Source organism: Nicotiana tabacum, chromosome 20 (assembly GCF_000715075.1).
Source record: "Nicotiana tabacum cultivar K326 chromosome 20, ASM71507v2, whole genome shotgun sequence".
Taxonomy (NCBI): Eukaryota; Viridiplantae; Streptophyta; class Magnoliopsida; order Solanales; family Solanaceae; genus Nicotiana; species Nicotiana tabacum.
This window is the reverse complement of record NC_134099.1, coordinates 155,261,032-155,275,086: the sequence shown is the minus strand read 5'-3', so window position 1 is coordinate 155,275,086 and position 14,055 is coordinate 155,261,032. Positions and strand designations below refer to the sequence as shown.

The following is a 14,055-nucleotide window of genomic DNA, read 5'->3' as shown; positions in this document are numbered from 1 at the left end:
AAAACTGTATACAATAAACAATTATGGTCCGACATTTCCTCGGACCCCACTTATATTGATAGCTTATATTTGATCAAAATTTAGATCTAGGTTTAAACATTGAGATTTTCTTAACAAGATAGGGTTAATCTTAGCCAACGATAATATCCACTAGATTATTTAACTAGCGCCAAGACAAAATGTTACATGATCTGCGATAACAGAGACGCATGTATAATACGGAACCACACTTAATGACACAAATACGAAGTAAATAGCATTAAGAGCCCGTTTGGACATAAGAAATTTTTCCTTTTTTCCCAAAAAAATTTCATTTTTTTTCGAAATCAGCGTTTGTTCATAAAATTTTCAAATTTCACCTGAAGATTCATTTTTAAAAAATTTGAAAAATTTGAAAAACTTCAAAAAGTTATTTTTCAAAATTTTCACTCAAATTACTCACAAAATTTCAAAAACAATCCAAAATTACATTCATATACAAACACAACTCTAAATTTCAAATAATATTTTTACAAGAAAATTTTTTCACTTCTTTTTAGAATTTTACCAATCTTATGTCCCGCTAAATAGGTGTGAATATACGGGTTGAGTAACACGAGTTTCATTTTTACCTTCTAGCTTATCATTATTCACCTCTACGGCTCTACCTACGGCCCTAATCATGTCTGAGATTCGTACCAAACAAAGCTAGCTGATTTTACAGTACTTGACCGAGTGGTCCAAATTTTTGTGTGGTTAAACCTCATTTGTCCACTTCCCACTGTGGACATCCTTGCTCACATGTGAATTAATAAGGACAAAAGTTTTATTTTGTGTCTAATATAACTACACTAGTTGTACGAGGTTCCTTTTTTGTCTCAGAAATTTCTGAACTCCAATCTTACACTTCTGGGTCTATAGAAATCTGGGTCCACAAAACTGTGAGACAAAAAAGTTGTCTCATACAACTCGTGTCAGTTGTATGAGATACAAAATAAAATTTTCCGTATACACTCTTTCGTTCAATTTATGTGACTTAATTTAACTCGGTAGGAAATTAAGACCAAAATAAATATTTTAAAACTTATGATACTAAATACGTTAAGATATTCGTGTAGTTATAACAAAAAAATTAAGATTAAATTCAGAAGTTTAAAGTTAAGTTATTTGAGATATAAAAATTGTCTCTTACGATGCTGATATTATTTTTTTTGCTTCTGTGAATGTCACGGATTCTATTATCTATTTTCGTTTTCTTGAGCCGAGAGTCTTTCGAAAACAACATCTCTACTCCTTAGGGGTAAGAGACACCACTTGCGGGATTTTATTGGGTTGTTGCTGTTATTTCAGATATAAAAAAAAAGTTATTCTTTTATTAACGGACTAAGAAAGCAAATAGTGTCACTGATTTAATAATATTACGACATGAAAATAACATGTGTATCACGTGTAAGTTGTACCCAACGTTTAATATAAAGTTGATCTAAGATGCTTACTAATTCACTATCTTGAACAAAACACCGTGAAAATGGAAGAAATCACCAGCCAAAAGACTCATGTTTTAGTTCTTCCTTCCCCTGCACAAGGCCACATAAATCCAATTGTTCAATTTTCCAAAATTTTGGCATCAAAAGAAGTTAAGGTGACAATTCTCACTATAGATTTCGTATGCAAAGCCATGCTATTAGATTGTGGCCCATTAATAAACATTGAGTCTATTCCACACGAGGCAATACCAGTAGAAGGAGTTGATAATTTTCTTGAATGGTTCCAAACACTAATGTTGGAAAAATTCAGTGGTATTGTTGAGAAATTTGGTGATTCTGAATATCCTGTGAAAGTTGTCGTAATTGATTCACTTATCACTTGGATAATTGACTTAGCACATGAGCTAGGCTTAAAAGTGGCTGCATTTCACACACAACCTGTTGCTCTCTCTGCGTTGTACTATCATATCGATCGGGAAGACTCTACTAATAAAATTCCTTTTGATAGTTCTGCTCCTTTTTCGTTGCCTTCGCTTCCGTTACTGGAAAAGGATGATTTGCCTTCTTTTATCTGTGAGACTGATGCATATCCTACCGTTAAAAGACTTGTCTTTGGCCAGAACTTCAATTTCAAGAAAGCAGATTGGCTTTTGTTCAACACATTTGACGCGTTGGAGGAGGAGGTGTTGTATCTCTCACCATGTTAAGATTAGACACATTTTAAATAAATACAATTTTTCCCTCCATTTTATTTAATATGGCAGTGTTCGATTAGTCACGTATGGAATTTAATAAAGAAAACAGACTTTTGGCAAGTACTAAAAGTACTCTTAGAATTTATGATTTTAATTATCACTATAGGTAAAATGAGAAGTTTAAAGTTAAAATTTTCATATATATAAAGGAATATTTTTTTTTCTAAATAGAAGAGGAACTTTGGCGTAACTGGTAAAGTTGATGTTATATGACCAAGAGGTCACAGACTCAATTGACCACCCTTTACCGAAAAATTATACTGTAGATATAAGTAAAATATTAGGTTTTAAAAGGTATATAACACATATTGAATACCCTTTGTGGAGTAAATTTTTTCTCTTCTTTCAACTTTGAACACTCTTGGAGAAATTTCTGGCTACAGGTTCGAGCCGTGGAAACAGTCTCTTGCACAAATGCAGGGTACTGCCTATAATAGATCCTTATGATCCGACCCTTCCCTGTACTCATAGCGGGAGCGTCGTGCACCAGACTGCCCTTTTTATTTTTTATTTTCTAAACAGACTAAAGTAACCACCCAGAATACTACAACAACATAATTATTTCTTTAGAATGCAGATATACTGATATACACACATCTCTACAAATTTCTATATGAATAATCTTAAGTTTTTGGTGCTGAATTTGCACAGGTGGTTAACTGGTTAAGGACCCAATATTCAATCAAAACGATTGGACCAGTTGTTCTATCAATGTATCTTGACAAAGAATATGACTCAAGTCTAACCAAGCCACATTATGAAACATGTAAGAAGTGGCTAGACTCCAGGGAAATTGGCTCAGTTATTTATGTATCATTTGGAAGTTTGGCTAGTCTTGGAGAAAAACAAATGGAGGAATTAGCATTGGGATTAATAATGAGCAACTCCTACTTCTTGTGGGTTGTTAGAGATACTGAAGAAAACAAACTTCCAAATGAATTCATATCAAAGGTATTAGAAAAAGGACTAATAGTGAATTGGAGTCCTCAACTTGACGTCTTAGCTCATAAATCAGTTGGTTGTTTCTTTACTCATTGTGGATGGAATTCGACACTCGAAGCGTTAAGTTTGGGAGTGCCAATGGTGTGTATGCCTCAATGGGCAGATCAACCAACTAATGCAAAATTTATTACTGATATATGGCAAGTTGGAATTCGAGTTAAGGTTGAAAAAAATGGTGTAATTACAAGAGAAGAAATAGCAACTTCAATAAACGAAGTTATGGTGGAAAAGAAAGGAGTAATGCTAAAAGAGAATGCAATTAAATGGAAAAATTTGGCTAAGGAAGCAGCAGATAAAGGAGGGAGTTCTGACAAGAATATTAAGGAATTTGTTCAAGCTTGTAATGCACTAAACTGAGTAAAAAATTCAGTGAGCATCTATTTTACAAGGGGTTTTGATTTTTAGAGCACGTTTAATTTGTGGTTTCCAATCGTATCATTATGTATTGTTTGTATTTGAGATTATATTGAACTCTATTATGTTATTAATATAAGTCTGAATATATATATATATTGTTATTTTTGTTGTTGTTTAATTTGATTGTGTCACACCTCTTCTTTCACCTCTTTAACCCCTTTTAAAATAAATAAAAAGATTTGTAAAGCTCAAAAGAAGTTTTAATTTGAAAAGTGACAAAAGTTGTATTTCAAAAGATTTTTCAAAGTCGCCACCTGACATTTGGTTTCTGTGTGCCAGGTCACCATTTAAAAATAATTTTTTTTCTTTCAAAACACGTTTGACTCTAAAACATACACTACTAGAAATTTGAAAATTAGCGACCAAAATTGGAAGGTCCAAAAAAGCGACCAAAGTTGGTCGTTAAAGGAGAGAAAAATATTTTATATTTATTTTAAATAAATTACCGATCAAAGTTGGTCGGTAAAGTTGTCAACAAGTTGACTGAGCTGGTCAGACTTGTTTAGTCAAAGATAATTTCTCATTACCGACCAACTTTGGTCGGTAATGTGGGACCCAGTTAAATTTTTTTAATAGTTATATTATTATTTAAAATATTTTATAAAATATAAAGAAATCTTATTTAAAATTACCGACCAAAGTTGGTCGGTTAATACTGGGGGAAACATTTACCGACAACTTTGGTTGCTATACTTTAATTTCTAGAAAATAACCGACCAAAGTTGGTCAGTTATTAGGTCAATATTGGTCAAAATTTAAAATCACTTTTATATTATCTAAATAATATAAATGTAATCCGTTAACACTTTCGTAGTAAAAGGGATGAATACACTAACATATACTATAACATGCATATATATATATATATATATATATATATATATATATATATATATATACTAATTATTAAGATCTTCACAAGTCTATCAATCCCTAAAAGAACCCGACCCTTATCTATATAGATATAGATATAGGTCAGACATTTTGTTTTTAATATTCAACGATGCATCTAAGTAAGTTATAAGTCGATGAATCAATTTCCAAACAGATATATTTGATGATAAATTATATATACTAATTAGGATCATCACAAGTCTATCAATCCCTAAAAGAACCCGACCTTTATATATATAATTTATAAATAATTAGGGTTCTTTATATATATGAGAGAGAGAGAGAGAGAGAGAGAGAGGTCAGACGTTTTGTTTTTAATATTCAACGATGCATCTAAGTAAGTTATAAGTCGATGAATCAATTTCCAAACAAATATATTTGATGATAAATTATATATACTAATTAGGATCATCACAAGTCTATCAATCCCTAAAAGAACCCGACCTTTATATATATAATTTATAAATAATTAGGGTTCTTTTATACCCGACCTTTATCTATCTTTTAGGGATTGATAGACTTGTGGAGATCCTAATTATTATATATAATTTATCATCAAATATATATGGTTGGATATTGATTCATCGACTTATAACTTACTCAGATGCATCGTTGAATATTAAAAACAAAACGTCTGACCTATATCTATTAATAGTATAAACAAAACGTCTTGGACTATATCGATTAATCTATGTCATGTATTATAACAGAGTTAATGAATCCATTAACTCTGTTATAATACAACTAATGAATACAATAACATATACTATAACATGCTACATATGTAGTTAAAGTATTACAATAAAGTGTGTGTGTGTGTGTGTGTGTGTGTATACTTTGATAGCCGTATATATAAAAAAACATGAAGCACTAGGAACACAGGGTCAGGTTCTTTTAGGGATTGATAGACTTGTAAATTGATTCATTGTACTTATATCTTATTTAGATGCATCGATGAATATTAAAAACAAAACGTTTTGACCTATATAGATTAATATAAGAAATAAAACGTCTCGACCTAAAATAAAATAATATTATATTGGTTTATCAATTGATTAATTATTCGTACGTACGTAGTAATGTATAAGATTGATCATCAATTACAATATAGTTTATTTATGTGTGTGAAATTACTCATATACTTAAATATAACTTAAAAATTTACTTACATAGATGCTATTATAATCTATTAAAAGTAACTATCTAGTTAATAGATTTTTTTTAAAGATTATGCTTATAGTTTATAATTATTTAAAATAATTGTAGTTAAATAAAATAAATGTTTATAGTACATATGAAATTTTTTATAGTTTGTAATAATTTTTTTATAGTTTATAATATGTTAAAAATTAAAAAAAAAAAAATTTACTTTTTTTAAAAAAAAAACGACCAAAGTTGGTCGGTATTTGGTCAAACGGTCAACACTTAATGTAGCGACCAAAATACCGACCAACGTTGGTCGGTAAGTTTGAAAACAAACCTAAAATATACGGGATTGCCCCATTTTTTCATATCTCTCTTCTCAAAATTCCTTAAACTCCCACTCAATACCTTCCCCACTCCCTCTTTATTTCCCTCACACAAATCCCATTCCCCACCCCCACGTCGCCAGCGCCCAGTTGCCACCGTGTCGTCGCCGCTGCCACTGCCACTACTGCGTCTCTCCTTCTCCACCTCCTAAAAATTTTAGGTTTGAATTACAATTTATATCTTTTGTGCATAATCTAATGTTTTGTTTATTAGATATGACTTAGTTTGAATTGATTAGTGTTTCAATTGATTATTTAACATTGTATTTTATAGAAATCTAGGGTTTAGGTCTTGTTTTAATTGAATTGATTACATATGGTATAAATTGAATGTTTGAATTTGTATTGTCATTAGAATTGAATTATTAACTTTGTATTGTCTTGAGTAGTTTAGTTAAAAATAAGGGTTTAGGATTTGTTCTTGTGAATCAAACTTTTAGGATATGAAGTGAACTTTTAGGATTTGTAGTTGAACTTTTAGTTTATGAAGTGAACTTTTATGATTTGTAGTTGAACTTTTAGTTAATGAATTGAACTTTTAGTTTATGAATTGAACTTTTAGTTTATGAATTGAATTTTTAGTTTATAAATTGGACCTTTTGGATATGAATTGAATTTTTAGTTTATGAATTGAAGTTTTTGGATATAAATTGAACTTTTAGTTTATGAATTGAACTTTTAGTTTATAAATTGAAATTTTAGGATATGAAGTGAACTTTTAGGATTTGTACTTGAACTTTTAGTTTATGAATTGAACTTTTAGTTTATGAATTGAACTTTTAGTTTATAAATTGAAATTTTAGGATATGAAGTGAACTTTTAGGATTGAATTTTTAGTTTATGAATTGGACCTTTTGGATATGAATTGAATTTTTTTGTTTATGAATTGAAGTTTTTGGATATGAATTGAACTTTTAGTCTGTAAATTGAAATTTTAGGATATGAAGTGAACTTTTAGGATTTGTAGTTAAACTTTTAGTTTATGAATTGGACCTTTTATGATATGAATTGGAACTTTTAGGATATGATTTAACTAAAAAAAGATTATGATATGAATTAACTAAATTAATTAGTTCTTGTTTTATTTGTATAGATGGAACATCGTACTTGGATGTACAATAGGAATTATCCTAATTGGCGGGGATTGCGAGAGGATTTTGTAGAAGGGGTTGATGACTTTATTAGACATGCAATGTCACTTCCACCATCCCAAAGTGAAGGAGTAATTAGGTTCCCTTGTGTCAGGTGTGACTGTATGAAGTTTGAAAAATCGGAGGTAGTTAAGTTTCATCTTTATAGGAAGGGGTTTATAGAGAATTATTTTGTGTGGACTAATCAGGAAGAGATTGATGGTATTTGTGAGATATTTCATAACATGGTTGTTGGTGAAAGTAGTAGGTCGGTGGAGAATACAAACCTTGATTCTAGAATTCATGATATGGTTACGGATTTTGGGATGCACTACGGGGGTGAGCCCAATGAAAATGTTGAAAACAACTCCTAATGATGATACAAAACATTTTTATAAATAGTTAGAGAAAGCTAGTCGTCCACTACGTAAAGGAAGTCCGCACTCCGAGCTGTCTGTTGCAGTTAGATTACTAAGTATAAAATCTGATTGGAATATTTCTCAAGCAGCCATGGACTCTTTCATTGACCTTATGAGTGAACTAGTTGACCCTAATATCAAGTTACCTGGTGATTTCTATAAGGCAAAGAGATTGGTTTCTAAGTTAAGACTTTCGTCAATGGGAATTGATTGTTGTGAAAATGGTTGCATGTTATATTATAAAGATGATGCAACTTTAAACAGTTGTAAATTTTGCAAAAAGCCTCCTTTCAAGAGGCTTTCCAGCGGGAATATGGTCGCTATCAAGGCGATGCATTATTTACCTCTTATACCTAGGTTAAAGAGGTTATATGCGTCGATGAGTTCTGCTCCTCATATGAGATGACACTTTGAAAATAGAAGACCACCTGGTGTTATGTGTCATCCTTCAGATGGAGAAGCTTGGAAGCACTTTGATAGGACATATCCAGATTTTGCTAGTGAACCAAGGAACATTCGGTTAGGTCTGTGTGCGGATGGCTTCACGCCTTTTTCTATATCTGCGACACCATATTCATGTTGGCCTATCTTTCTTACACCTTATAATCTACCACCTGAGTTGTGTATGACTAGTCCATATATATTCTTAAATTGTATTATCCCCGGTCCACGTAATCCGAAAAGTTTGATTGATGTATATTTGCAACCTTTGATTGATGAGCTAAAACAATTGTGGTGTGATGGTGTTGAAACAAATGACCTATCAACCAAACAGAATTTCAATTTGTGTGCTAATTTAATGTGGACTATTAACGATTTTCATGCGTATGGAATGTTGTCTGGGTGGATGACTGCTGGGAAGCTAGCTTGTCCTTACTGCATGGAAAATAGTAAAGCGTTCACTTTGAAACATGGCCAAAAGCAATCATGGTTTGATTGTCATCGTCAATTCTTGCCTCATGATCATGAGTTTAGAAGGATGAAAAATGCATTCAAAAAGAATAAAATGGAATATGATTCTCCACCTCCGATACTTTCAGGTGAGGAAATTTGGGAGACGGTACAGAACTTCAGTAAAGTTACTGAAGCTCCACCTTATAGATTTCCCGGATACGGTGTTACTCATAATTGGAAGAAACAGAGTATATTTTGGGAGTTGCCTTATTGGAAGGATAATCTTCTCTGTCACAACCTTTATGTCATGCATATTGAGAAGAATTATTTTGACAATTTTTTCAACACAGTGATGGATGTTAAAGGTAAGACAAAGGATAACCTGAAGGCTAGAATGGACTTACAAGAATATTGCAGGCGACTTGAATTATACTTGCAGACAACAAACAATGGTAAAGTGTTCAAAACCAAATCAAGTTACACATTCACTTTGGAGGAAAGACGGCAAATTCGTGATTGGGTTACGAAATCGAAGATGTCTGAGGGTTATGCGTCGAATCTTGGAAAAAAAAGTAGATATGGAGGTAGGGAAGTTGAGCCATTTGAAAAGTCATGACTGTCATGTTTTCATGGAAACCTTAGTGCCTATTGCATTTTGTAGTTTGCCTGAAAGAATCTGGACACCCATCACAAAGATTAGTTTGTATTTCAAAGACTTGTATTCTACCACATAAAGGGAAGAAAACCTACTCCGGATGGATAGGAACATTCGTGTAACTTCTAGTAAGATGGAAAAGATATTTCCATGTGGTTTTTTTGATATGATGGAATACCTTCCAATCCACCTTGTACACGAGACACGACTTGGGGGCCTGTTCAATTCAGATGGATGTATCCCTTTGAGAGATAATATTATAAGTTTGATGTAATTTTCTATTTTACTTGAATGTTCTTGTCTAACATGACATTGTGTAGGACAATTGGCAAATGCAAATAATTTGTTAAGCAGAGGAATAAGATTAAAGGATCTATATGCGAAGCTTATCTTGCAAAGGAAACTGCTCATTTTTGTTCTTATTATTTTGAGAGTAACGTGCCATGTTCTAGGAATAGGCCCAATAGGCACACGGTCAAATGTGTGAATGATCTATTATATCAGCCAATGCCCATATTCAATCAACTAGGCCGATGCTTGTCACGACCCAGATTTTCCACCCTCAGAAATCGTGATAGCGCCTACTAGTGAAAGTTAGGCAAGCCAATTATTCCAATTATTTAACCTTTTTCATTTTTTATCCCTTAGAAATTGTGAGTTAATATTTTTATAAACAGAGGAAATATAAAGGTAGAAATTTACAGTTAAAGATAGGAGGGGGAAAACATGCTGCGAGGAATATCAGGTAACAACAGAAAACCAATAGAAGAATGTAAAGAAAGCCATAATTCAATTATCAGCAAGAATAAAGAACTCAATAACACATGCACGGCATCACCCTTCGTGCTTTTACTCTCATCCTTACCATAAAAATCAATAGGATTGGCACGTCATCACCCTTCGTGCTTTTACCTCACATAATCATGGCACGGATTTATCCTTCATGCATTATCACTCATATCATGGCACATCATTGTACATCGTGCGACATGGCATCACCCTTCGTGCTTTTACCTCACAATATCGGCACGACATCACCCTTCGTGCTTTACACTCTTCCTCACCCAAGCAACAATCACAAAGCAAATTTGGGCAAGGGAATCAATAATATCACAATAACATCCCGGCAAGGGAACAATAGCATAACAACAATATTCCGGCAAGGGAAACAATATCATGAGTAATAACATCCCGACAAGGAAGATAATATCAAAAGCAATAACATCCCGGCAAGGGAGACAATATCATAAACCTCTTCTCTTTTCCACATTTACTTCACAACTCAATTCTCAACTTGAGCCAATGCTCTACAGTGTTCAATTACCAATAATACTTCCACAAGCCTTGTTCAACAATAGAAATCATCGTATAAAGCATGAACAATACGAAATGTAGTCACATTAATCATAGGATAAGACTCACGGGCATGCTTGACACCGACGTATAGATACTCGTCACCACGCCTATACATCGTACTCAACAATTAACACATATAAAATAAGACACAACTCCTAATCCCTCAAGCTAAGGTTAGACCAAACACTTACCTCGATGTCACGAACACAATTCAAGCCTCAAATACCGCTTTACCTCTTGTTTCCACCACCAACTCACTTGTATCTAGCCACAAGTTACTTAACGATATTAATAAATGCTAAATAAATCAATTATAATGCATGAAAATAGCTTATCTAAAGATTTCCCCAAAAAAAGTCAAAAATCGACCTCGGGTCCACATGGTCAAAACCCGAGGTTCAAACCAAAACCCGATTACCCATTCACCCACGAACTCAAATATATAATTTGTTTTGAAATCGGACCTCAAATCGAGGTCCACATCCCCAAAATTTGAAAATCCTAAGTTGTACCCAAAACACCCAATTTCCCCCATGAAAACCCTTGATTTTGAGTTGAAATCATGTGAAAAGATGTTATAGATTAAAGAAAATGAGTTAGAAATGACTTACAATCGATTTGGAGAAGAACTTTTCTTTGGAAAATCGCCCAAGAGAGCTTAGGTTTTGAAGGAGTTTGAAAAATGAAGAGTTTTTGGCTAAGTTATAATTTGCACAGGCGCAGATTTGCAATTGCGGTGCCTGCTAAGGTCGCATTTGCGACATAATCCTCGCAAATGTGAAGGTTCCCTGCCCCAGCCCATCATCACAATTGCGATGTCTCTTCGCAAATGCGAGCTAGGCTTCGCAATTGCAAAGCCTGTAGACCTGCAACACAATAGTAGTTTTCCTAAGTCCAATTTCACTCTGTGGCCTATTCAAAACTCACCCGAGCCCTCGAGGCTCCAAACCAAACATGCACGTAAGTCTAAAAACATCATACGGACTTGCTCGTGCGGTCAAATCATCAAAATAACATCAATAACTATGAATTAAACCTCAAATTCATGAAATCACTCAAGAACATCAAAATTTTAATTTCTCAAATAAAGGTCCAATTTATACAAAACGAACTCGGATTCTTACCAAACTTTACAAATTCAACTTAATTATTATATAAGACCTGTACCGGACTCCGGAACCAAAATACGGGCCCTATACCTTCGATTTCAAACCTCTTTTTATTTCCAAAAACTCTTTCAAAAATTTATTTCTCGGGGTTGGGACCTCGGAATTAGATTCCGGGCATATGCCCATGTCCCAAATTTTACTACGGACCCTACGAGACCGTCAGATGACGGGTCCGTGTCTGTTTACCAAGAATGTTGACCAAAGTCAACTTTATTCAATTTTAAAAACCTATTTCCTTATTTTTCTTAGTTTTCACTTAAACGCTTTTCGGAAACGCGCTCGGACTGTGCACACACATCGAGGTGAGACAAAAAAGGTTTTTAAGGCCTTGAAACACATAATTTACTTTCAAAATGAGTGATGACCTTTTCTCCACCTCTAAAACAACTGTTCGTCCTCGAACGGACATAAGAAAAGTACCTAAGTCGGAGAAAAGATGGGGATATCGGCTCCGAATATTAGACTCAGACTCCCAGGTTGCTGCCTCAATAGGTTGACCTCTTTACTGAACACGAACAGAAGGGAAACTTTTTGATCTCAACTGACGAACCTACCGGTCTAGAATAGCTCCGGCTCCTCCTCATAGGACAAGTCCTTGTCCAATTGGACAGTGCTGAAGTCTAACACGTGGGATGGATCATCGTGATACTTCCGAAGCATGGACACATGAAACACTAGATGTACAACTGATAAACTCGGCGGAAATGCAAGTCTGTAAGCCACCTCTCCCGCTCGATCAAGAATCTTAAATGGGCCAATGAATCTAGGGCTAAGCTTGTCCTCTTCCCAAATCTCATCACGCCCTTCATAGGCGACACCCGAAGCAACACTCACTCGCCGACCATGAATGCCACATCACAAACCTTTTGGTCGGCATAACTCTTTTGCCTGGCTGAGCTGTACGAAGCCTATCCTGAATGATCTTAACCTTGTGCAAGACATCTTGTACTAGATCCGTACCCATCAACCGAGAGTCTCCCAGCTCAAACCATCCAACCGGCGACCGACTTTGCCTACTATATAAAGCCTCGTAAGAAGCCATCTGGATGCTTGACTGGTAGATGTTGTTGTAGGCAAACTCTGCTAAAGGCAAGAACTGATCCCACGAGCCTCCAAAGTCAATGACACAAGCTCGGAGCATATCCTCCAAAATCTGAATAGTACGCTCGGACTGCCCGTCCGTCTGAGGATGGAATGCTATACTCAACTCGACCCGTGTGCCCAAATCTCGCTGAACTGCAATCCAAAATTGTGAGGTAAACTACGTACCTCGATTAGAAATGATATACACGGGCACACGATGAATTAGAACAATCTCGTGGATATAGATCTCGGCTAACCTCTCAGAAGAATAGAAAACTACCACATGGATGAAATATGCTGACTTAGTTAGCTTATCAATAAAAACCCATACTGCATCGAACTTCCTCTGAGTCCGTAGGAGTCCAACAACGAAGTCCATAATGATACACTTCCACTTCCACTTAGGAATCTCAATCTTCTGGAACAAACCACCAGGTCTCTAATGCTCCTACTTTACCTACTGAAAATTCAAACACCGAGACACATATGCAACAAGATACTTCTTCATCCTCCTCCATCAATAATGCCGTCGCGAATTCTGATACATCTTAGCGGCGCCTGGATGAATAGAGTACCGGAAACTATAGGCCTCCTCTAAAATCAACTCTCGAAGCCCATCCATATTAGGCACACAAACTTGACCCTGCAGCCTCAAAACTCCATCATCTTCTAATGTAACCTGCTTGGCAGCACTGTGTCCCTAAGAACACACAAATGAGTATAATCATACTATCAATCTCGGATACGATCAAATAATGAAGAACAAGCGATTGTGCAAGCAAACACACAACTGGGCTCAGAAACATCCAACCTCATGAACTGATTGGCCAAAGCCTGATCATCCAAAGCAAGCGGTCTCGCACCGATCGGAATATACGCATGACTGCCCATACTGGCTGACTTTCTACACAAAGCATCGGCCACCACATTGGCCTTCCCCGAATGATATAAGATGGTGATATCATAGTCTTTTAATAGCTCCAACAACTTTCTCTACCTCAAATTTAGCTCCTACTGCTTGAACAAATTCTATAGACTCTTGTGATCCGTGAACACCTCATAAGACACGCCATACAAATAGTGCCTCCAAATCTTCAGCGCGTAAACAATGGCTGCTAACTCCAACTCATGAACTAGATAATTCTTCTCATGAATCTTCAACTGTCGCGAATCATAACCAATGACCTTGCCATCCTGTATCAACACTGCACCAAGTCTAATACGTGATGCATAATAATAAACTGTATATGGCCCTGAATCTGTGGGCAAAACCAACACCGGTGCCG

General features: G+C 34.9%; 1 protein-coding gene across 1 annotated transcript; it reads left to right on the top strand.

Annotated features, from left to right (window-relative positions):
* The first annotated feature begins 1,475 nt into the window (after positions 1-1,475).
* On the top strand, positions 1,476-3,758 carry LOC107796079 (UDP-glycosyltransferase 74E2-like). Its single transcript, XM_016618800.2, has 2 exons — positions 1,476-2,149; positions 2,873-3,758. Exons 1-2 carry the CDS (start codon positions 1,508-1,510, stop codon positions 3,578-3,580), a joined length of 1,350 nt encoding a protein of 449 aa, XP_016474286.1. The 5' UTR covers positions 1,476-1,507; the 3' UTR covers positions 3,581-3,758.
* The last annotated feature ends 10,297 nt before the right edge of the window (positions 3,759-14,055 follow it).

Coding starts and splice junctions, on each gene's coding strand:
- LOC107796079 (XM_016618800.2), top strand. CDS start 1,508: ATGGAAGAAATCACCAGCCAAAAGACTCATGTTTTAGTTCTTCCTTCC. Junction 2,150..2,872: donor TTGACGCGTTGGAGGAGGAG/GTGTTGTATCTC, acceptor GAATTTGCACAG/GTGGTTAACTGGTTAAGGAC.